The 15,644-nt window shown below is 34.7% G+C and overlaps 2 protein-coding genes across 2 annotated transcripts; one reads left to right on the forward strand and one right to left on the reverse strand.

Annotated features, from left to right (window-relative positions):
- Positions 1-1,028: 1,028 nt before the first annotated feature.
- On the forward strand, positions 1,029-6,577 carry LOC126882519 (uncharacterized). Its single transcript, XM_050647486.1, has 2 exons — positions 1,029-1,173; positions 5,529-6,577. Exons 1-2 carry the CDS (start codon positions 1,029-1,031, stop codon positions 6,575-6,577), a joined length of 1,194 nt encoding a protein of 397 aa, XP_050503443.1.
- On the reverse strand, positions 6,021-15,374 carry LOC126881167 (uncharacterized). The gene is made up of 2 exons (XM_050645246.1): positions 14,742-15,374; positions 6,021-10,487 (listed from the first exon to the last, which is right to left on the reverse strand). The coding sequence occupies exons 1-2, from the start codon at positions 15,160-15,162 to the stop codon at positions 10,000-10,002; spliced, it is 909 nt and encodes a 302-aa protein (XP_050501203.1). The 5' UTR covers positions 15,163-15,374; the 3' UTR covers positions 6,021-9,999.
- Between the last annotated feature and the right edge of the window lie 270 nt (positions 15,375-15,644).

Here is a 15,644-nt window from a genome sequence, read left to right on the forward strand (position 1 = left end):
ACATTTATATGGTGCAAATAAAAGGAATAAATGCATTATTTCGAAAGCCGGTGACTTTAAGAAAAAATACTAAAAAAGGTTGACATTTTTTAATCTGACAGCAGTCAAACGTATTTTGAATTAAATTAATTGCATGCATTCTTCTTTTTGTATCAATTAGTTTAATTTAAAAAAAAATAAATAATTATGTTAATGGTTATATTATTGAACAGACAATTAAATAACCTTTCAAATGAGCTAGCAAACGACCCTATAATTCTTATTTAAAAAATGCTCGATTTCGTCATCATGCCCAGATGGATGGCGTCACTAGTAAGACATATACAGTATGGTGCAAATGAAAGGAATAAATTCGATATTTCGTAAACCAGCGATTTTAGAGAAAATGCCGAAACAGGTCGATTTTTATTTTTAAATTATGATATTTTGGCATATATGTCATACTAGTGACATCATCCATCTGGGTGTGATGACGTAATCGATGATTTTTTTAAATAGGAATAGGGGTCGTGTGCTAGCTCATTTGAAAGGTCATTCAATTCCAGGCCCGGTCTAGCCAGGGCGGCTGGTCGGCGATCGCCGAGGGCCTCCGGCTCAAGGGGGCCTCCAAAAGCCAAAAAATTTAAGTAGGTAAACAAAAGTTTTTTTATTATAAAAAATTATTTTGTTTTACTGTTTCACAGCGACGTAATACAGCAAAAACAATTTTAAATAAACAATAACCTATTTTTTATTAAATTACAGCTAAGGGTAACCCCTAGGTTACCTAGGTATAATAAAAAAGTAATAGTAAGTCGCTCGGTGCTCGAGGTAGTCACCGATCCCACCGCGCCGCACCGTTCGGCTTAAGCTCAGCGCTCAGCGGTAGTGACTCGACAGCGCCGCGCCGGCGCCCTGGACTCAAGCAGACAGCTACGACGCGACATTCTCTGCTGTCAGTTGAGTTGACCTGCTGTCGATGAGTTGATGTGCGTTGTGAGTTATGACATATTGTTTGAAATTGAAAGGTGAATTTTTCAGTTTATAAAATGAAACGTGTGCACCCAAGTGGTGCAAGTAAAAGAAAAAAGAAGGAGAGGAAATCTTTCGAAATAAAACAAAGTTCAAAAAGTTTGAATTTATGGTTAGCTGGTTCCAGTTCCAATCCTGCAAACAATGAAAAATCGCAAACAGGTAGGCGGAAATATCAGAAGCTTTTTATGAGCATATAAGCACAGACAATATACAGATGTAGCAAAATTCTAACCACACTTATCTCGAAACTGATCACTTTTTAGGAGAGAGAAAAAATTTATTTTCTTGTTTTCAACCTAAAATTTAATAAAAAAAAAACGTAAAACTGAAAAATGTTAATTGTATTACTATTAAATAGTTAATTTTTCTTAAAGACTTCATTTTCATATTTTATTAAACATTTTTTAAGATATACGTGGGGTTGTTATTTTTCTTTGTTGAGATACGGTCTTGTTCTTTATAACCTCACGTATCTCACGGATAACCTCTGTTATCGATCTAGCCATCGATCTGTATATTATCTGTGATATAAGCCCTTAACTTAAAATACTTTTGATTGTTTGTATTTGTTGCTGAATAATAATAATAATAATAATAATAATAATAGCTTTATTGCCCAACAGTTTCCCATTTATAGGACAAATACAGAAAAAAAATCACATAATTCATTAGTATAACATCTACAAAGTAATAGTAGAGACCTAATCTAAGTAAAGAGAAGCCATTTTTAACAAATCATTAAGTGAGCACGAAAAAATATCACAATGATTGCAAATACTATTATAATTCTTACACATGACAAAAAGAGGCGATTTAACTAATATATTTGTTCTTGCTCTTGGACACTTAAATAAAACGTTTGATCTAGATCTAACTCGAGGAACGTTGAAATTAATTTGTGCTAATAAATCACTACAGTCAATACTGTTATGTAATAATTTATACAAAAATGTTAATGAACTAATTTCTCTCCTTAATTCTAAACTAACCATGTCAACTCTACAACATAATGTATTATTATCACATCCACGGTTAGGATAGATTCCATCAATTTTAAATATCAGATATTTTATAAGTTTTCTCTGTACTTTTTCAATATCTTTTGTATAACAATTATATATAGGATACCAAACTAAACTGCAATATTCTAATTTTGGACGTACTAGAGAATAGTATAATAATTTTATTGGTGTTATGTTGGTGAAGTTTCTGCAATTCCTAATAATGAAACCGTACATTCTCATAGCTTCAGAAACTTTTTGTTCAATATGCAAATTGAAAGTTAACTTGCAGTCAAAAATGACACCTAAGTCTTTGAGGCTATTACATTTTTCCAAAACAGAGTTCTGAATTATATAGTTAAAGTTAATTGTCGTCAATTTCCTGCAAAAACTCACTACTTTACATTTTGCAGAATTTAATAGTAGTTTGTTATTAGTACACCATGTATCAATAGCAGTTAAGTTACGCTGAAGTTCTAAACAATCGCCAATAGTGTCGATCTTACAGAAAATTTTCAAGTCGTCCGCAAAACACAATTTTTTACAGTTAATTTCTTGAAACAAATCATTAATATAAAGTAAAAATAATAACGGTCCTAGATTGGAGCCTTGCGGAACACCAGACTTAGACAGAATTAAATCTGACTTAAAGCCATTATAGAATACATACTGTCTCCTTCCTATTAAATAACTACCAAAGAATTTAATTAAATTAACAGAAAATCCTAAATTTGATAACTTGGATAATAAATACGGATGAACCACCTTATCAAATGCCTTCGAGAAATCTGTATATACGACATCAATTTGTCCTTGTTCATCTAATACTTCAGAAATAAATTGTGTCATCACTACCAGGTTTGTGACGGTAGATCGTTTATCTATGAATCCGTGTTGAAAAGGTGCAATATAGCCGCGAACACACGGATATATACGATTATACAGAACAATCTCGAAAATCTTTGAGAAGTTACACAACAGAGAGACAGGTCTGTAATTAGATATATCAGATTTAACTCCATTTTTAAATATAGGACATACTTTTGACTCTTTCCATATTTCAGGATATTTTCCAGTTTCCAAAGACAAGTTAAACAGTTTTTGAAGCGGTTTGACAAATATTCGTGTACAATCTTTAACTAGAAATGCTGGAATCTTATCTGGACCAGTCGTCATTTTATTTTTTAATCTTTTAAAAGCTTCCAGAATTTCATTTTCTTCAAATTTCAAAAAATTAATGGTTGGTAAATTAAAACCCTGAACGCTGATGTCCTCTGGTTCATTATTGTCAGTAGATACATATACTTTTTCAAAAAATGTTTTAAAAGCGTTGACAATATCCTGGGGATTATCAAAAGTATTTCCCTCATAGCACATTTCACCTGGAATTCGCGATGACTTATTTTTAGTATGTACATAAGACCAAAATGATTTTGTTTCAATGGTAATACTGTCTTGAATGTTTTCAATGTAATTGTTATATGCAGTTTTAATTTGCTGTTTAATAACTTTGCGCAATCTTTTAAATTCTATGTGATATATTTCGTTTCCTGTTTTTCTATACTTTTGACGGTTTTTAGCTTTGAGTTTAATATTTTTAATAATATCTGAGTGATACCAATTTGGATACTTATGTTTATAATTTTTGTATACCGGAACATATCTATCAACTATTGTATACAATATATTATAAAATTGCTTTAATGCTATATTTACATCATCGTAATTATCTAAAAAGTCCCAATTAGTTTGTAATAGTTCAGAATACAGAGAAGTGAAATTTGCTTTCCGAAAATTATACATTTTCGAATTAGAATTTGGTAAAAACCTAATTTCCTTTTTCCCCAAATTATTAATCTTTATCATAAGTGCAGGATGATGACCATCTTCTTTAACCAGTGAAGAATTATCATGAATAATATCACATTTCTCTGATGACATTACTAAATCCAACAAACGACCTAAGTTATTAGGCACATCATTGTATTGAACTAAATTAAATAAACTTAAAAAATCTAATACAGTTGATGTTTTTTTATCTAATCTGCTTTGATCTACAAACTTGGGTACATTGAAGTCACCTAATATAACAATGGTTTCATTAAATATATCCAGTTGTTCTAAACATTCAAAAAAGTATTCGAAGTCTTCAGAACTTAACTTATCAATAATATAAAGAACTAAAACATAAAATTTTCTATAACCAACACAACATTTTACAGCTAACATATCGATTAGGGGAAACTGCAGATCGTATGTGGATACATCGATAACAGACGATTTAATCTCCGTCTTCAGCGCTAATAAGACGCCTCCCCCAGTGGTTTTATCTACAACATCAAATTTTCGATCCTTTCTATACACATCGTATTGATCAGGAAACAACTCTAGACTGGACACATCCTTGTTCAACCAGGTCTCACTTAAAGCAATAATGTCATATTCACCCTCACTTACACTAGTATAAAACTCTGAAACTTTAGAGTTAAGACCACGTACATTCTGGTAATAACATATAAGTTCACATCCTACAACACTGTCGGGCTCTATTGGTTTAAAGGCACTACCTTGGGTATACCATTCATATACTTGATTTTGAAAGATCCATTTCCACTCGCATTCATGTTGTTTAGTTCAACCTTTACATTGTTGTAATAACTAATTTGATTTCTAGTTCGATCAAATGACATTGACACATTTTTGTAGTTCCCATTTCTTAGAAATTTAGCTTGCCGTATTAAAGCAAATACATCATTTTCATCATCTAATATGACCTTAATTGGTCGAATTCGCCCTTGGTTAACTTGCCCAAGTCTGAAGAGCTTAATGTTGGCAGTATTCACATTAGGACTTACGCTTGAGATTATTTTTTGAACTTCAGACTTATCGCTAATCTTACGATGATCCTCAGATAGTTGTTGATCCTGTTCCGGCACACCAAAGAAAATAACATTTCGTTTTCTTTTATTTCGTTCGTTGATTTCTTGTATTATTTCTTCCATTTCTAGTGGGTTCGAAGAAGATTTCAAAATCTGGTTATCATTTTTTAGGGCTTGTATTTCAGCCTGAAGTGAGAGAATTAATGATTTTAAGTCCTTAATCTGAAGTACATCTTTGGAGTAAAATGTGTGATAAACAGTAAATGTGATTCATACATAGATGTATTCAAAATTAAAAAATCGGACGTGATAGGCTTTTTTACTGGGTATGGCAAAAACTCCCTTAAATCATAATTTGATATTTACCCGACGTCATTTTCAGCTCTATAAGAGAGCCAATCGTATTATAATGCTTAACTTTCCGAATTTCCATTACCGTTATTAAGTTTATTATCAATAATTTTAATAATACTTAGTTTTCTATATTGTTTTGGGGACAAATGCCACGCCTACGATCGTAAGATTAAATTATTTCAAAAGGCTAACGTAAACAGAATAATTGTTTAAGATGTTTTGTATAAGACTACTGTATATCGTATTATTTTGCACCTACGATGTTATTACTTATTTCCAGGAAACGAAGATCAAATTAAGCCTCCTTCAATCCAAGCAGAGGCTACTGTAACTACTTCGTCTGGTGGGAGTGAAAATAAGAGGGAAGAAACTACTACTAGCAATCAAAAATTCCTAGACCTAAATCTAGATCACCCCAAAACGTCATTGACGCATTTCGACAGGGATTCGTCAATAAGCTCTGACTCTGATTCAGAAATCAGCGATGAAGAATCTCAACAAGACACGCTTGATGCTTCTAAGCAAAACCTTGGTTGTTTCATATGTCCAAATGAAAGTGATCACATTGGAATAAAAAAAGCTTTTATGGAAAAACATCCAATCCAAGTTCATGAGGGAAAAGGAGCTAAACTTCCGTTTGATCCATCCAAACTCTACTATCGTCTTTTGCCGAATGGGGGGAAAATACACAGAAAATGGTTATCTTATTCCATTGAGCTCAACAAAGTATATTGTTCTTGTTGTATGGCTTTCGGAGGCAAAGATAACAGAGATTCCACATTTATTACTGGACACGATGTTACACCAAAACACATTTATAAATCGGTAGAAACTCATGAAAACTCCCATTATCATGAACTTGCGGCCAAGGCAGCTTTTCAATGCCTAAACGGTCGTGATATTGAGAGTCTTCTAGCGGGGAACCAATCTAAACAACGAGAAAGAGAAGTTCACATAAGAAGATTAGTTGTTCAACGTTTTATTGACATAGTTTTATTTCTGGGTAGACAAGGCATTGCTTACAGAGGGGACAAAGCAGAAGGGGCCTACTCACTTGACTCTGTAGAAAATCATGGCAATTTTCTCGAACTTGCCATGATGGTTGCAAACTATGACGTCATTTTACAAAACCATGTGAAACAGTGCATTGAGGAGAGTAAGAAACATAAGCAAAAAACAATTGAGAAAAGAAAACTTGTCGGAAAGTCAACCAAAAGACAGTACAGGCGAGGCTCTTTGATCACATTTTTGTCCAAATCGTTTATAAACAAGCTAATTAAAACGATTGCTACAATTGGACGTAATATCGTATTGAAAGCAGTGGCGTAACTAACGTCAATGCAACCAATGCGATGCATTGGGACACAGGCCTTAGGGGGGCGTAAAAAACTGATATTCTGGAAATATTTTAGCAAACAAATATGTTGAAGCAAAACTCCCTGTAGCTTCCCGAAAAAACAAAATGTAAAAAAATATTCGTGGTATTTTATTCCGTTAGCGCAATAACAGACGGGCGACTGTGGCCGGGCACTCTGTGGATCCACAAAAATATTTTCCGATGATTGACCGTGGGTTCTTATGTGGCGTTGACGTTGCATCACAGACGAGAAACTGTGGCCGGCCACACATACCCCTAGTTGATGGTATAGAAAATAACTTAAATTTCAATAATAACTTTGAAATTTCATGTTTCAGGGTCTCTGTTAGTCCCAATTACTGCAGCAGTGGAGCTATGTTTTCACGGTGCAAGTAGATGGCGCATAAATCGTTTAATTACCGAAATTTTTTTAAGAAAATTATTTTACATGTACTTCATGCAAATTTTCAAAAGAATTAGTACAGTTCTTTTTATTTTAGAAATTAACAAATAAGTATGTGAATTTCGTAGTTTTACACTAGGATAGCCCCTTAATTTTACTTTCAATTAATTTTTTCAATAATAATGTTTTTTAATAATTAACTTTAAAATTACTGTTCTATTTCTTTGAATAATCTTTCTCTGATTTTGAATTTTGCATATAGTGGTATTTTTAAAAATACGGTGCATATATAATAGATTTTCAAAACGCATTGCGCATGTTTCTTGGAATGAATAAAATACCTCAACTGGAATATTCCAAATGAAAGAAGCTTAAAAAGTAACCAGGTCGATTCTGTATATTCTGCGGTATACCAGCGGATACAAAGAGTTTTAGACCTGTCTCTCTTTTGTGTCACCTTTACAAGGCATTTGAAAGAATGATACTGAACTGAATCGCTGAATATGTGGAGACTAAAATTATTCCAGAACAAGCAGTATTCAGACCCGGAAAGTGCTGCTGCAGTCAAATTCTTAATCTCACCCAACATGTTGAAGGTGGTTTTGAATGGAAAGAAATAACAGGAGTAGCGTTCATAGACCTAACTGTCGTCTATGACACAGTTAACCATCAACGGCTTCTCGCAAAACTCTACCACGAAAACAAACTACGAGAAAAACCATCTGAAACCCAATCCCACAGAAACCCAGCTATGTGCTTTCCACCTTAGAAACAAGCATGCCCGAAGGTCGCTGGAGGTGGAATGGCGTGGTCAGATGCTGGAACACAACGAAACGCCAAAATACCTTGGCGTCCGTCTGGATAGAACTCTGTCTTACCGATACCACTGTCAAGATGTCGAGAAGAAAGTAAGTGCCAGAAATAATGTCAACCGCAAGCTAACTAATACAAAATGGGGAGCACAACCACACTCTCCGCACTTCTGCCTTAGCATTATGTTTTTCGGCCGCGGAGTTTGGAGCACCGGTATGGGCAAACTCTGCTCACCCAAAGAACGTCGACGTGACTCTAAATGAAACGGTTCGTATAATAGCGGTTTGCCTTAAACCGACACCTATCGAAGAGATATACCCCATAGCTGGGATTGCTCCACCACCTATCAGGAGGAAGGTCACGTCAGAGGTAGAACGAAAAAAGCAGGAGACGGACAGAAGACACCCCTTATATGGCCACCAAACTCAGCCAAGCAGACTATGATCTCGGAAAAGGTTCCTGAAAACATCAAGCGTCAGCTATCGCGACACATTTTCCTTTCTCAGAGGAAATGGCTGCTGGACACAATTTACCGTATCCGACTTGGAAAGCGCTAAACAGACTAAGAACCGGCGTTTCACGTTGTGCTAATACCTGAAAATATGGGGATACCAGGAGGACGATACCTGCGACTGTGGCGCGGTTCAGACCAGCCGGCATCTACTATCATGCACAGAGATGAGAGAGACCTGCACAGAAGAAGACTTAATTATAGCAAATAGCAGGGCCGGACGAAAGTTGTTGGTGTTCCGGACACGGAAAGTAAGTAAGCCTGCATATTTGTCTGATTTTGCTGATAAGTCTTGACTTTCAGAATAAGTCTGGACTTTGAGAATAAGTCTGGGAATAGGGGCGTACGAGGAATACTTGCATTGGGGCGCAGGTCAGACTAGTTACGCCACTGATTGAAAGACCTCAAAGATAGTATTATTTACAGCGTGATGGTAGACTCTACCCAAGATGTGGCAGTGATGGACCAATTAGCTATATGCGTACGCTACGTTGTCCAAGGAAAGGTTTATGAAAGACTACTAGAGATGACTGTTATTGATGACTCTAGTGGACAAGCATTGTACGAGCGAATAACATCGGAATTAGCAAAGTACGGAATTCAAGCATCAAATATAGTTGCGTGTTCATTCGACGGGGCAAGTAGGTAATATGAAAGGGTGTTACAATGGCTTACAGGCTCACTTCAAAAAGGCAAATGAAAATATGATTTATACTCACTGTATGGCTCACGTCTTAAACTTAGTAGTAGCTGACTCGACAGTAAAGTTGCTTCAAGCAGAAAACTTATTTGGATTGGTAGAGGAATCTGCAGTTTTTCTGAGTTCATCTTACAAACGAATGGCAGTGTGGGAGAAAGAAACAAAAAAACAACATACAATAGAGAATTGAATCAATTCTCTATTTAGTAATATAAACATTTATATAATTATTTGCACAGGGTGTCCAAAAAAAATGTTTAATTAAATTTGACAAAAAAAAAGAAGAATGTATGTAATTTATTAAATTCAAAATACATTTTACTGTTGCCCAAAAACAAAAAAAAATGTTTATTTCAAAAATAAACATTGCTTTTCAGTTAAAATCAATGTTCATGCCAGCTCCCGCCAACCACCTGCATCTTAAAAGTTTGAACATTTAATTTAAGCGAAAAGCAAAGTTTATTTGTGATATAAACATTTTTTTCTGATTTTTGACAGCAATAAAATGTATTTTGAATTAAACAAATCACATAAATTCTTCTTTTTATTCTCAAAAAATTTAATTTAAAAAAAAATTTGGACACCCTCTATAAATAATTATGTAAGTGTTTACATTACTCAATAGAGAATTAATTAACCTTTCAAATGAGCTAGCACACGACCCCTATTCTCATTAAAAAACCATCAATTACGTCATCACGCCCAGATGGATGACGTCACTAGTATGATATATATGCCAAAATGTCATAATTTAAAAATAAAAATTGGTCTGTTTCGGGATTTTTCCTTAAAGTCGCCGGTTTACGAAATAACAAATGTATTCCTTTCATTTGCACCATACTGTATATATGTCAAAAAATCATAATTTAAAAATAAAAATCGACATGTTTCAGGATTTTTCCTTCAAGTCATCAGCTTACGAAATAACAAATTTATTCCTTTCATTTACACCATACTGTATATACAATCATTTATATTTCTGTCTAATGTCTTCAACTATACTCTTAAACCTATCACGAGCATTGTGTCCATATAATGAGTCCCACTCAAACTGCTCAATATACTGAGGTAGAAATGGAGAACTTATCACCCCAAGTCTTCTCAGATATTTTTTAAGACGAGACAAATACCCTCCTACCTGATTTGAACAGAAACCCGTTTGGGGGTTCTTAAAATATTTACTATTATTCACAGTTTTGTGAATATACCCTAAATGATTTAAATTTGAGTAACCTTGCGATTGGTTTGTCCATATTTCGGTACCTTCCTGGACATGCTTTTGAATTATTTCCACTAACTTATCTCTGTTTCTATTTTTTAAATAAGTTACATGCCCCCTTTTCAAACCTAAATCATATATCCCCAAAACCCAATGTTCTTTGATCACTCTACCACCATTATATTTTCTTTTCCCCATAATATTTGCATCTATCTGCACAGTGTGTCCTTCTCCACCTGCAATAATAAGAATGTGAAAGATAACTACAGTTCATTCGTTTAGCAAATTCCCAACTAAAAACAAACACACGGTTGGTATTCGCCTTCTCATTCGTCAAGAAACTATTAAATATGACTTATCGCCTTAAACGAGAATGATTCTCATTTTACAGGTCCAAACTTGTCAGTCTGATTAAATTCAAATTGTAGCGTGTTGGTATTACTTATTTTGTGTTACAATGTATAGTCATTTGTCTCATTCAGAAGACGAAAAAGTGACGGAGCGGAGCGATTCCGCAACTGTTCCGAATTCGTTCTAAGAATGTGGTGCTACTTGCGAAAACATGTTACGGAACGGTCGCCATTGTTAGAATATACAACTTTAAAAGTAGATATTATTGTATAGTTGTACCTACTCTATGTAATGGCAGTTTAGATAGTTGAAAAATAAAAATATAGAAAATACAATGTCAGTCATGTTCAAGTAAAATATTTTCCTATTGTCCTGTAATTCAGTGAATTATAATTGTTGGTCAGTTCACCTAACTTAATTTTTAACAGGTTATGGGCCCAGCTCACGTGTGAACTGTGAACAGGTGAAAAAATATGGCGACTAGCAATATCGATTATAAAATTCAAGTCGACAAACTTGAGAGTCCTGAACACTGGGCAAAATGGAAATGGCACGTTTCGATCTTATTGCGAACGTATGCACTTGAAGACATTGTTAACGGTATGCGTAAGTGTCCCGAGGTTACTGAAAATTAAACTTCATTGGAAGTAGAGAAGCATCAACAATGGTTAAAAGATGATGCAAAAGCGGCAAGTTTGTTAGCAGGTACGCTAGGAAAAACTGTTGCCGAGCTCGTGTTGACATGTACTCACGATAGTGAAATATGGGACAAATTACGTGCGCGATTTGAACGTAGCAGTACACAACAGTTAAACATGTTACCAGCGTGATGAAAAAGACGATATTAGTACACATGTTGCGAAGTTGCAGAAACTGTTTGTAGATTTGAATGATGAATTGCAGAAGCATGATGAAAATGTTTTATCCGAAAGAATGTTAAATGGTCGGATCTTATCAACTTTGGGTAGGAATTTTGATAATTTCAAAGATTTGTGGGACACGATACCATCAAAGAATCAAACTTTGAATTTATTGATTGAGAAATTGTGTGCCACTGAATTACGTGACCAAAGTAGGTACCACAGAATCTTTTGCGTTTGTTGCACGCAATAGCCCGACAGAAAAATGCAAACAGAGCCAAAGTACAACTACTTCGAAATCAAAGAGAAATGTACTCGTGCAAAAGAAAAATTTCGATGTCATAAATGCAAGAAATTAGGCCATTGGACGAGAGAGTGTCCATTAAAAAAATCTGCTGAGAATTTAGATGAGAATAAAAGCAAAGATAATGTTTTTTTGTCTGTTGTTTTAAGTGTCTCGTCTAACAATTGTGTTGAAGCTGGGAAATGGTATTGTGACAGTGGAACCACAAATCATATTACTACAGATAAGCAATATTTCTCATAATATACAGAGTTTGCCGAACCCGTAAAGATATCACTTGGTAAGAAGGATATATGTATGTTAGCCCATGAATTGAAGAATGTTTTTTATGTTCCTGAAGCTAGTGCTCATTTGTTTTCTGTGAAAGCTGCTGCACAAAGGGGGTTCGTTAGAGTACACGACGAAAAAGGTGTAAATCTACATGATAAAAATACTCTTGAATCTGTAATGACTGGGTATTTCAGTAATGGCCTGTATGCACTTGATATACGTGTTATGAGACCGACCAATCCCATTTAAGCAAACTTAGTAGAGTCAACAGATATGTTACAAGTGTATTATGAAAGATTTGGTCATCAGCATAAGCAACACATAAAGAAGGTCTTGAAGAAAATGAATATAGACATTGATGGGTGCAAAGAAAGCTTTTGCGATGGATGTGCAAATGGAAAAATGCATAAATTGCCATTTAAAACTAGGATCAATCGGCCACAAGTTACTGGTGAGCAGATCCATGCAGATGTGAATGGACCCATATCTATAGAATCACTGGGAAAAGCATGTTATTACATATGTTTTAAAGATGACTTTAGTAAGTTTCGGAAAGTTTTCTTTATGAAACACAAAAATGAGGTATGTACCTTCTTAGAAAAATTTTTAAGTGTAGCAAATACAAATGGCCATGTAGTAAAGCAACTGAGATGCGATGGAGGGGAAGAGTTTGACAATAGAAAGGTATCTGAACTTCTTGCTAGTAGAGGTATAGAGTATAGAGCATTGTATCACTCCACCCTATACACCTCAGCAGAATGGTGTTGCTGAAAGGGAAAACCGTACCATTGTAGAGTGTGCTCGTTCCATGTTAAACAGATAGCAAGTTGTCCAAATAGAGCAAGTTGTCCAAAGAATTGTGGGCAGAAGCATGCAATACTGCAGTGTATCTTCTGCATCGCACAGGAAAGTCATCAATTGAGAATAAAAGTCTCTATGAATTGTGGTATGGAAAGCCAATTGGGAATTTGAAACATTTAAGAATATTTGGCACTGAATGTTATGTTCACATAAACAAAAATTTTCACAGTAAATTTGATGACAAGGTGATACATGGTTATTTAGTTGGTTACATGAATGACACGGATGGTTTTAGAATATGGATTCCATCTGAAAGAAGAATCATATCGAGCCACAACGTATGATTTAAACCTGAGGTTACATGCAATTTGCAAATTTTTGAAGTTAAAGCCGAATCAGTGAACCAGAAAGAGTCGGAATGTTTTAATGTAAATGAAAACTCAGAAGAAGTGAAAAGTATCAATGAAATTATGGAATTTGAGAATATGGAAAGCGTAGAAAGTGCAAGTGAAAATCAAGAAGTGAATAGAGAAGCGATGATAGTGTTCAAGAATCTAAGCGTTACCCTAAACATGTTAGAAAGAAACCAAAACTGTTTAGCTTATCTACTTTTCATGTTGAGGGAGAGTGTTAGAATATACACCTTTAAAAGTAGATATTAGATATTCTATAGCTGTACATACTCTATGTAATGACAGTTTAGTGGTTCCCATCCCTTTATGTCTGGCAACCCACTTTCTGATATTTTTTCATATTCGCGACCCATCCCTCACCTATGATGATAGGCTATTCTGTACTCTATAAGCCACTTAGCTACTGTAAGAGCCACACCGCGACCCACCTGAAATCTGTCAGCGACCCACCGGCTGGGAAACGCTGGTTTAGATAGTTCAAAAATGTAATGTCAAGAAAAATATAGAAAATACAATGTCAGTCATGCTCAAGTAAAATGTTTTTCTATTGTCCTGTAGTTCAGTGCATTATAATTGTTGGCCAGTTCACCTAACTTAATTTTTAACAGCCATGACAGTGAGCTTATTTTAATTCCACTACCTCCTTCCAACGTATGCTACTTTTGTGAATTTGTCAATAGAGTTGTTGAAAGTTGGAGTGAAGTACTAAATATCAATTGAAGGGTACAGGCAAAAAAGGTGCTGTGTCATTTTTGCAGAAAATGAGTTTCTGGTCCCCTCTGTTAGCCAGTGATCTCGACTACCATTCTATACATCCATCACTGCTATGAACGTGTTCAGTCAGGAATAACAACATATTTTAATTTCTCTAGTCAGGCTAAGAGGGTGGCAAGTACATGCGGTCCCAGCGAAAAAAGTGGTATGTCATATTGTAGATACACATAGGCTGATGCTATCGCTGTATTTCCAGAAAATTAGTAAATAAACGAGTTTTCGTCAGTGCATAAATAATAAACAAACACCAGAGAGTCTTAACCTTTAAAACCATTTTGCTTGAAACTTATTATTTTGACATAGCACCTTCTTTGCATGTAACCTTCAATTGGAAAATAGCATAGACAGTAACCAATCCATGGTCTGTGACCATGATTATGAAGTGAAAAACAATTTATTGTGCAGAGGCAAGTATATAAACTCACATATAACAGAAAGTGATAGGCTGTCATGAATTTAGGGAGCGGAATGTTCACAAGACGAAACACAACTGTTATCGCTCTATCAGGAACTGCTCCCTCACTTTTTCGTCTCCTGAATGCGACCAATGTTGAGTTATTTACTGGTCACGTTATTTTGTACATACATATTTTAATTTATAGATGTTTCGAAAAGTAGGACCCTGTTTGGCTTTCACCTGCGATTGTTTACAACAGTGGGAATAGATATGCAAAATAAATGTAGTTTATGTTCATATTTTTTTTTTTGTTATTTTACCTAATAAAAATGGTTCTTCTTGCAAAAGTTTCCATGAAAGGATATTCCGCAAATGTGCATACATATTTACCACTGACCCTTTTTGCAAACTAATTAATTCTGTGGTATTTTTAACAGGCAGTTGACATGCCCAACACCACATTATATAAAATAAAGTTCTAACGGGTACTCTTATTCGTTCAAAAAATGTACCAATTGTTATGGGATACATTTTCCTGCATTTAAAGCACCAAAAACAGTGATTCAATCTGTAGGATCCTTCTTTTCTCCTGACTGTGCAGATACGCCGGCAATTTCTAATTTTACATTTAAATTGTTTTTTGATTAATCCAACACTTTGTAGATATTGCATTAATTCCGCATCGTTTCTTTGTGTAATATTTATTATATCAAAAATCGAAGACACTTCCATTGCTTCCATTTTATGAGAATAAAAGCCAAAAAAGCAAAAAAACAATAGGCCAAAAATTTAAACTAAACTAAAAATTTTAAACTTGTTTTGACTTTTGACAAGTTGTTCGGTACTGCCAACTTTCAAGCTTTTTCCCTCAACATGCCTTAAAAATTCCCACTTTAAATTTAAATTCCCTTTCTTTTACAAAATTGTGAAAAATGAACGTACAAAATATATAATTATAAATAATTTCAATTGATTGGAGGGTACGTATTCTTTTATTCTTTTCAAACAATCTTTTTAACTTTTTTTATTTTCGCCGTGAAGATAGCTACAAAGACTGTTCACAGAACGAAATATCTCCAACTGGTGCCCTGCCTGCTGCACGAAACCTTAATTCGCACACTTGATCCAACGTTGCCAATTGTACGGGTAACAGTCAATGCGCGGTAAATTTAAAAAAGTCGATGCATTGTGCCAGCACACAATGTGACACAATCATATTTAGT

Source organism: Diabrotica virgifera, chromosome 3 (assembly GCF_917563875.1).
Source record: "Diabrotica virgifera virgifera chromosome 3, PGI_DIABVI_V3a".
Taxonomy (NCBI): Eukaryota; Metazoa; Arthropoda; class Insecta; order Coleoptera; family Chrysomelidae; genus Diabrotica; species Diabrotica virgifera.

Bases quoted from the DNA above. Each gene is read 5' to 3' on its own strand.
- LOC126882519 (XM_050647486.1), top strand. From the start codon at position 1,029: ATGAAACGTGTGCACCCAAGTGGTGCAAGTAAAAGAAAAAAGAAGGAG. The intron at 1,174-5,528 runs GTAGGCGGAAAT...ACTTATTTCCAG, and splicing joins CAATGAAAAATCGCAAACAG to GAAACGAAGATCAAATTAAG.
- LOC126881167 (XM_050645246.1), bottom strand. From the start codon at position 15,162: ATGGAAGCAATGGAAGTGTCTTCGATTTTTGATATAATAAATATTACA. The intron at 10,488-14,741 runs GTAAAATAACAA...TTATTATTGCAG, and splicing joins AGAAGAACCATTTTTATTAG to GTGGAGAAGGACACACTGTG.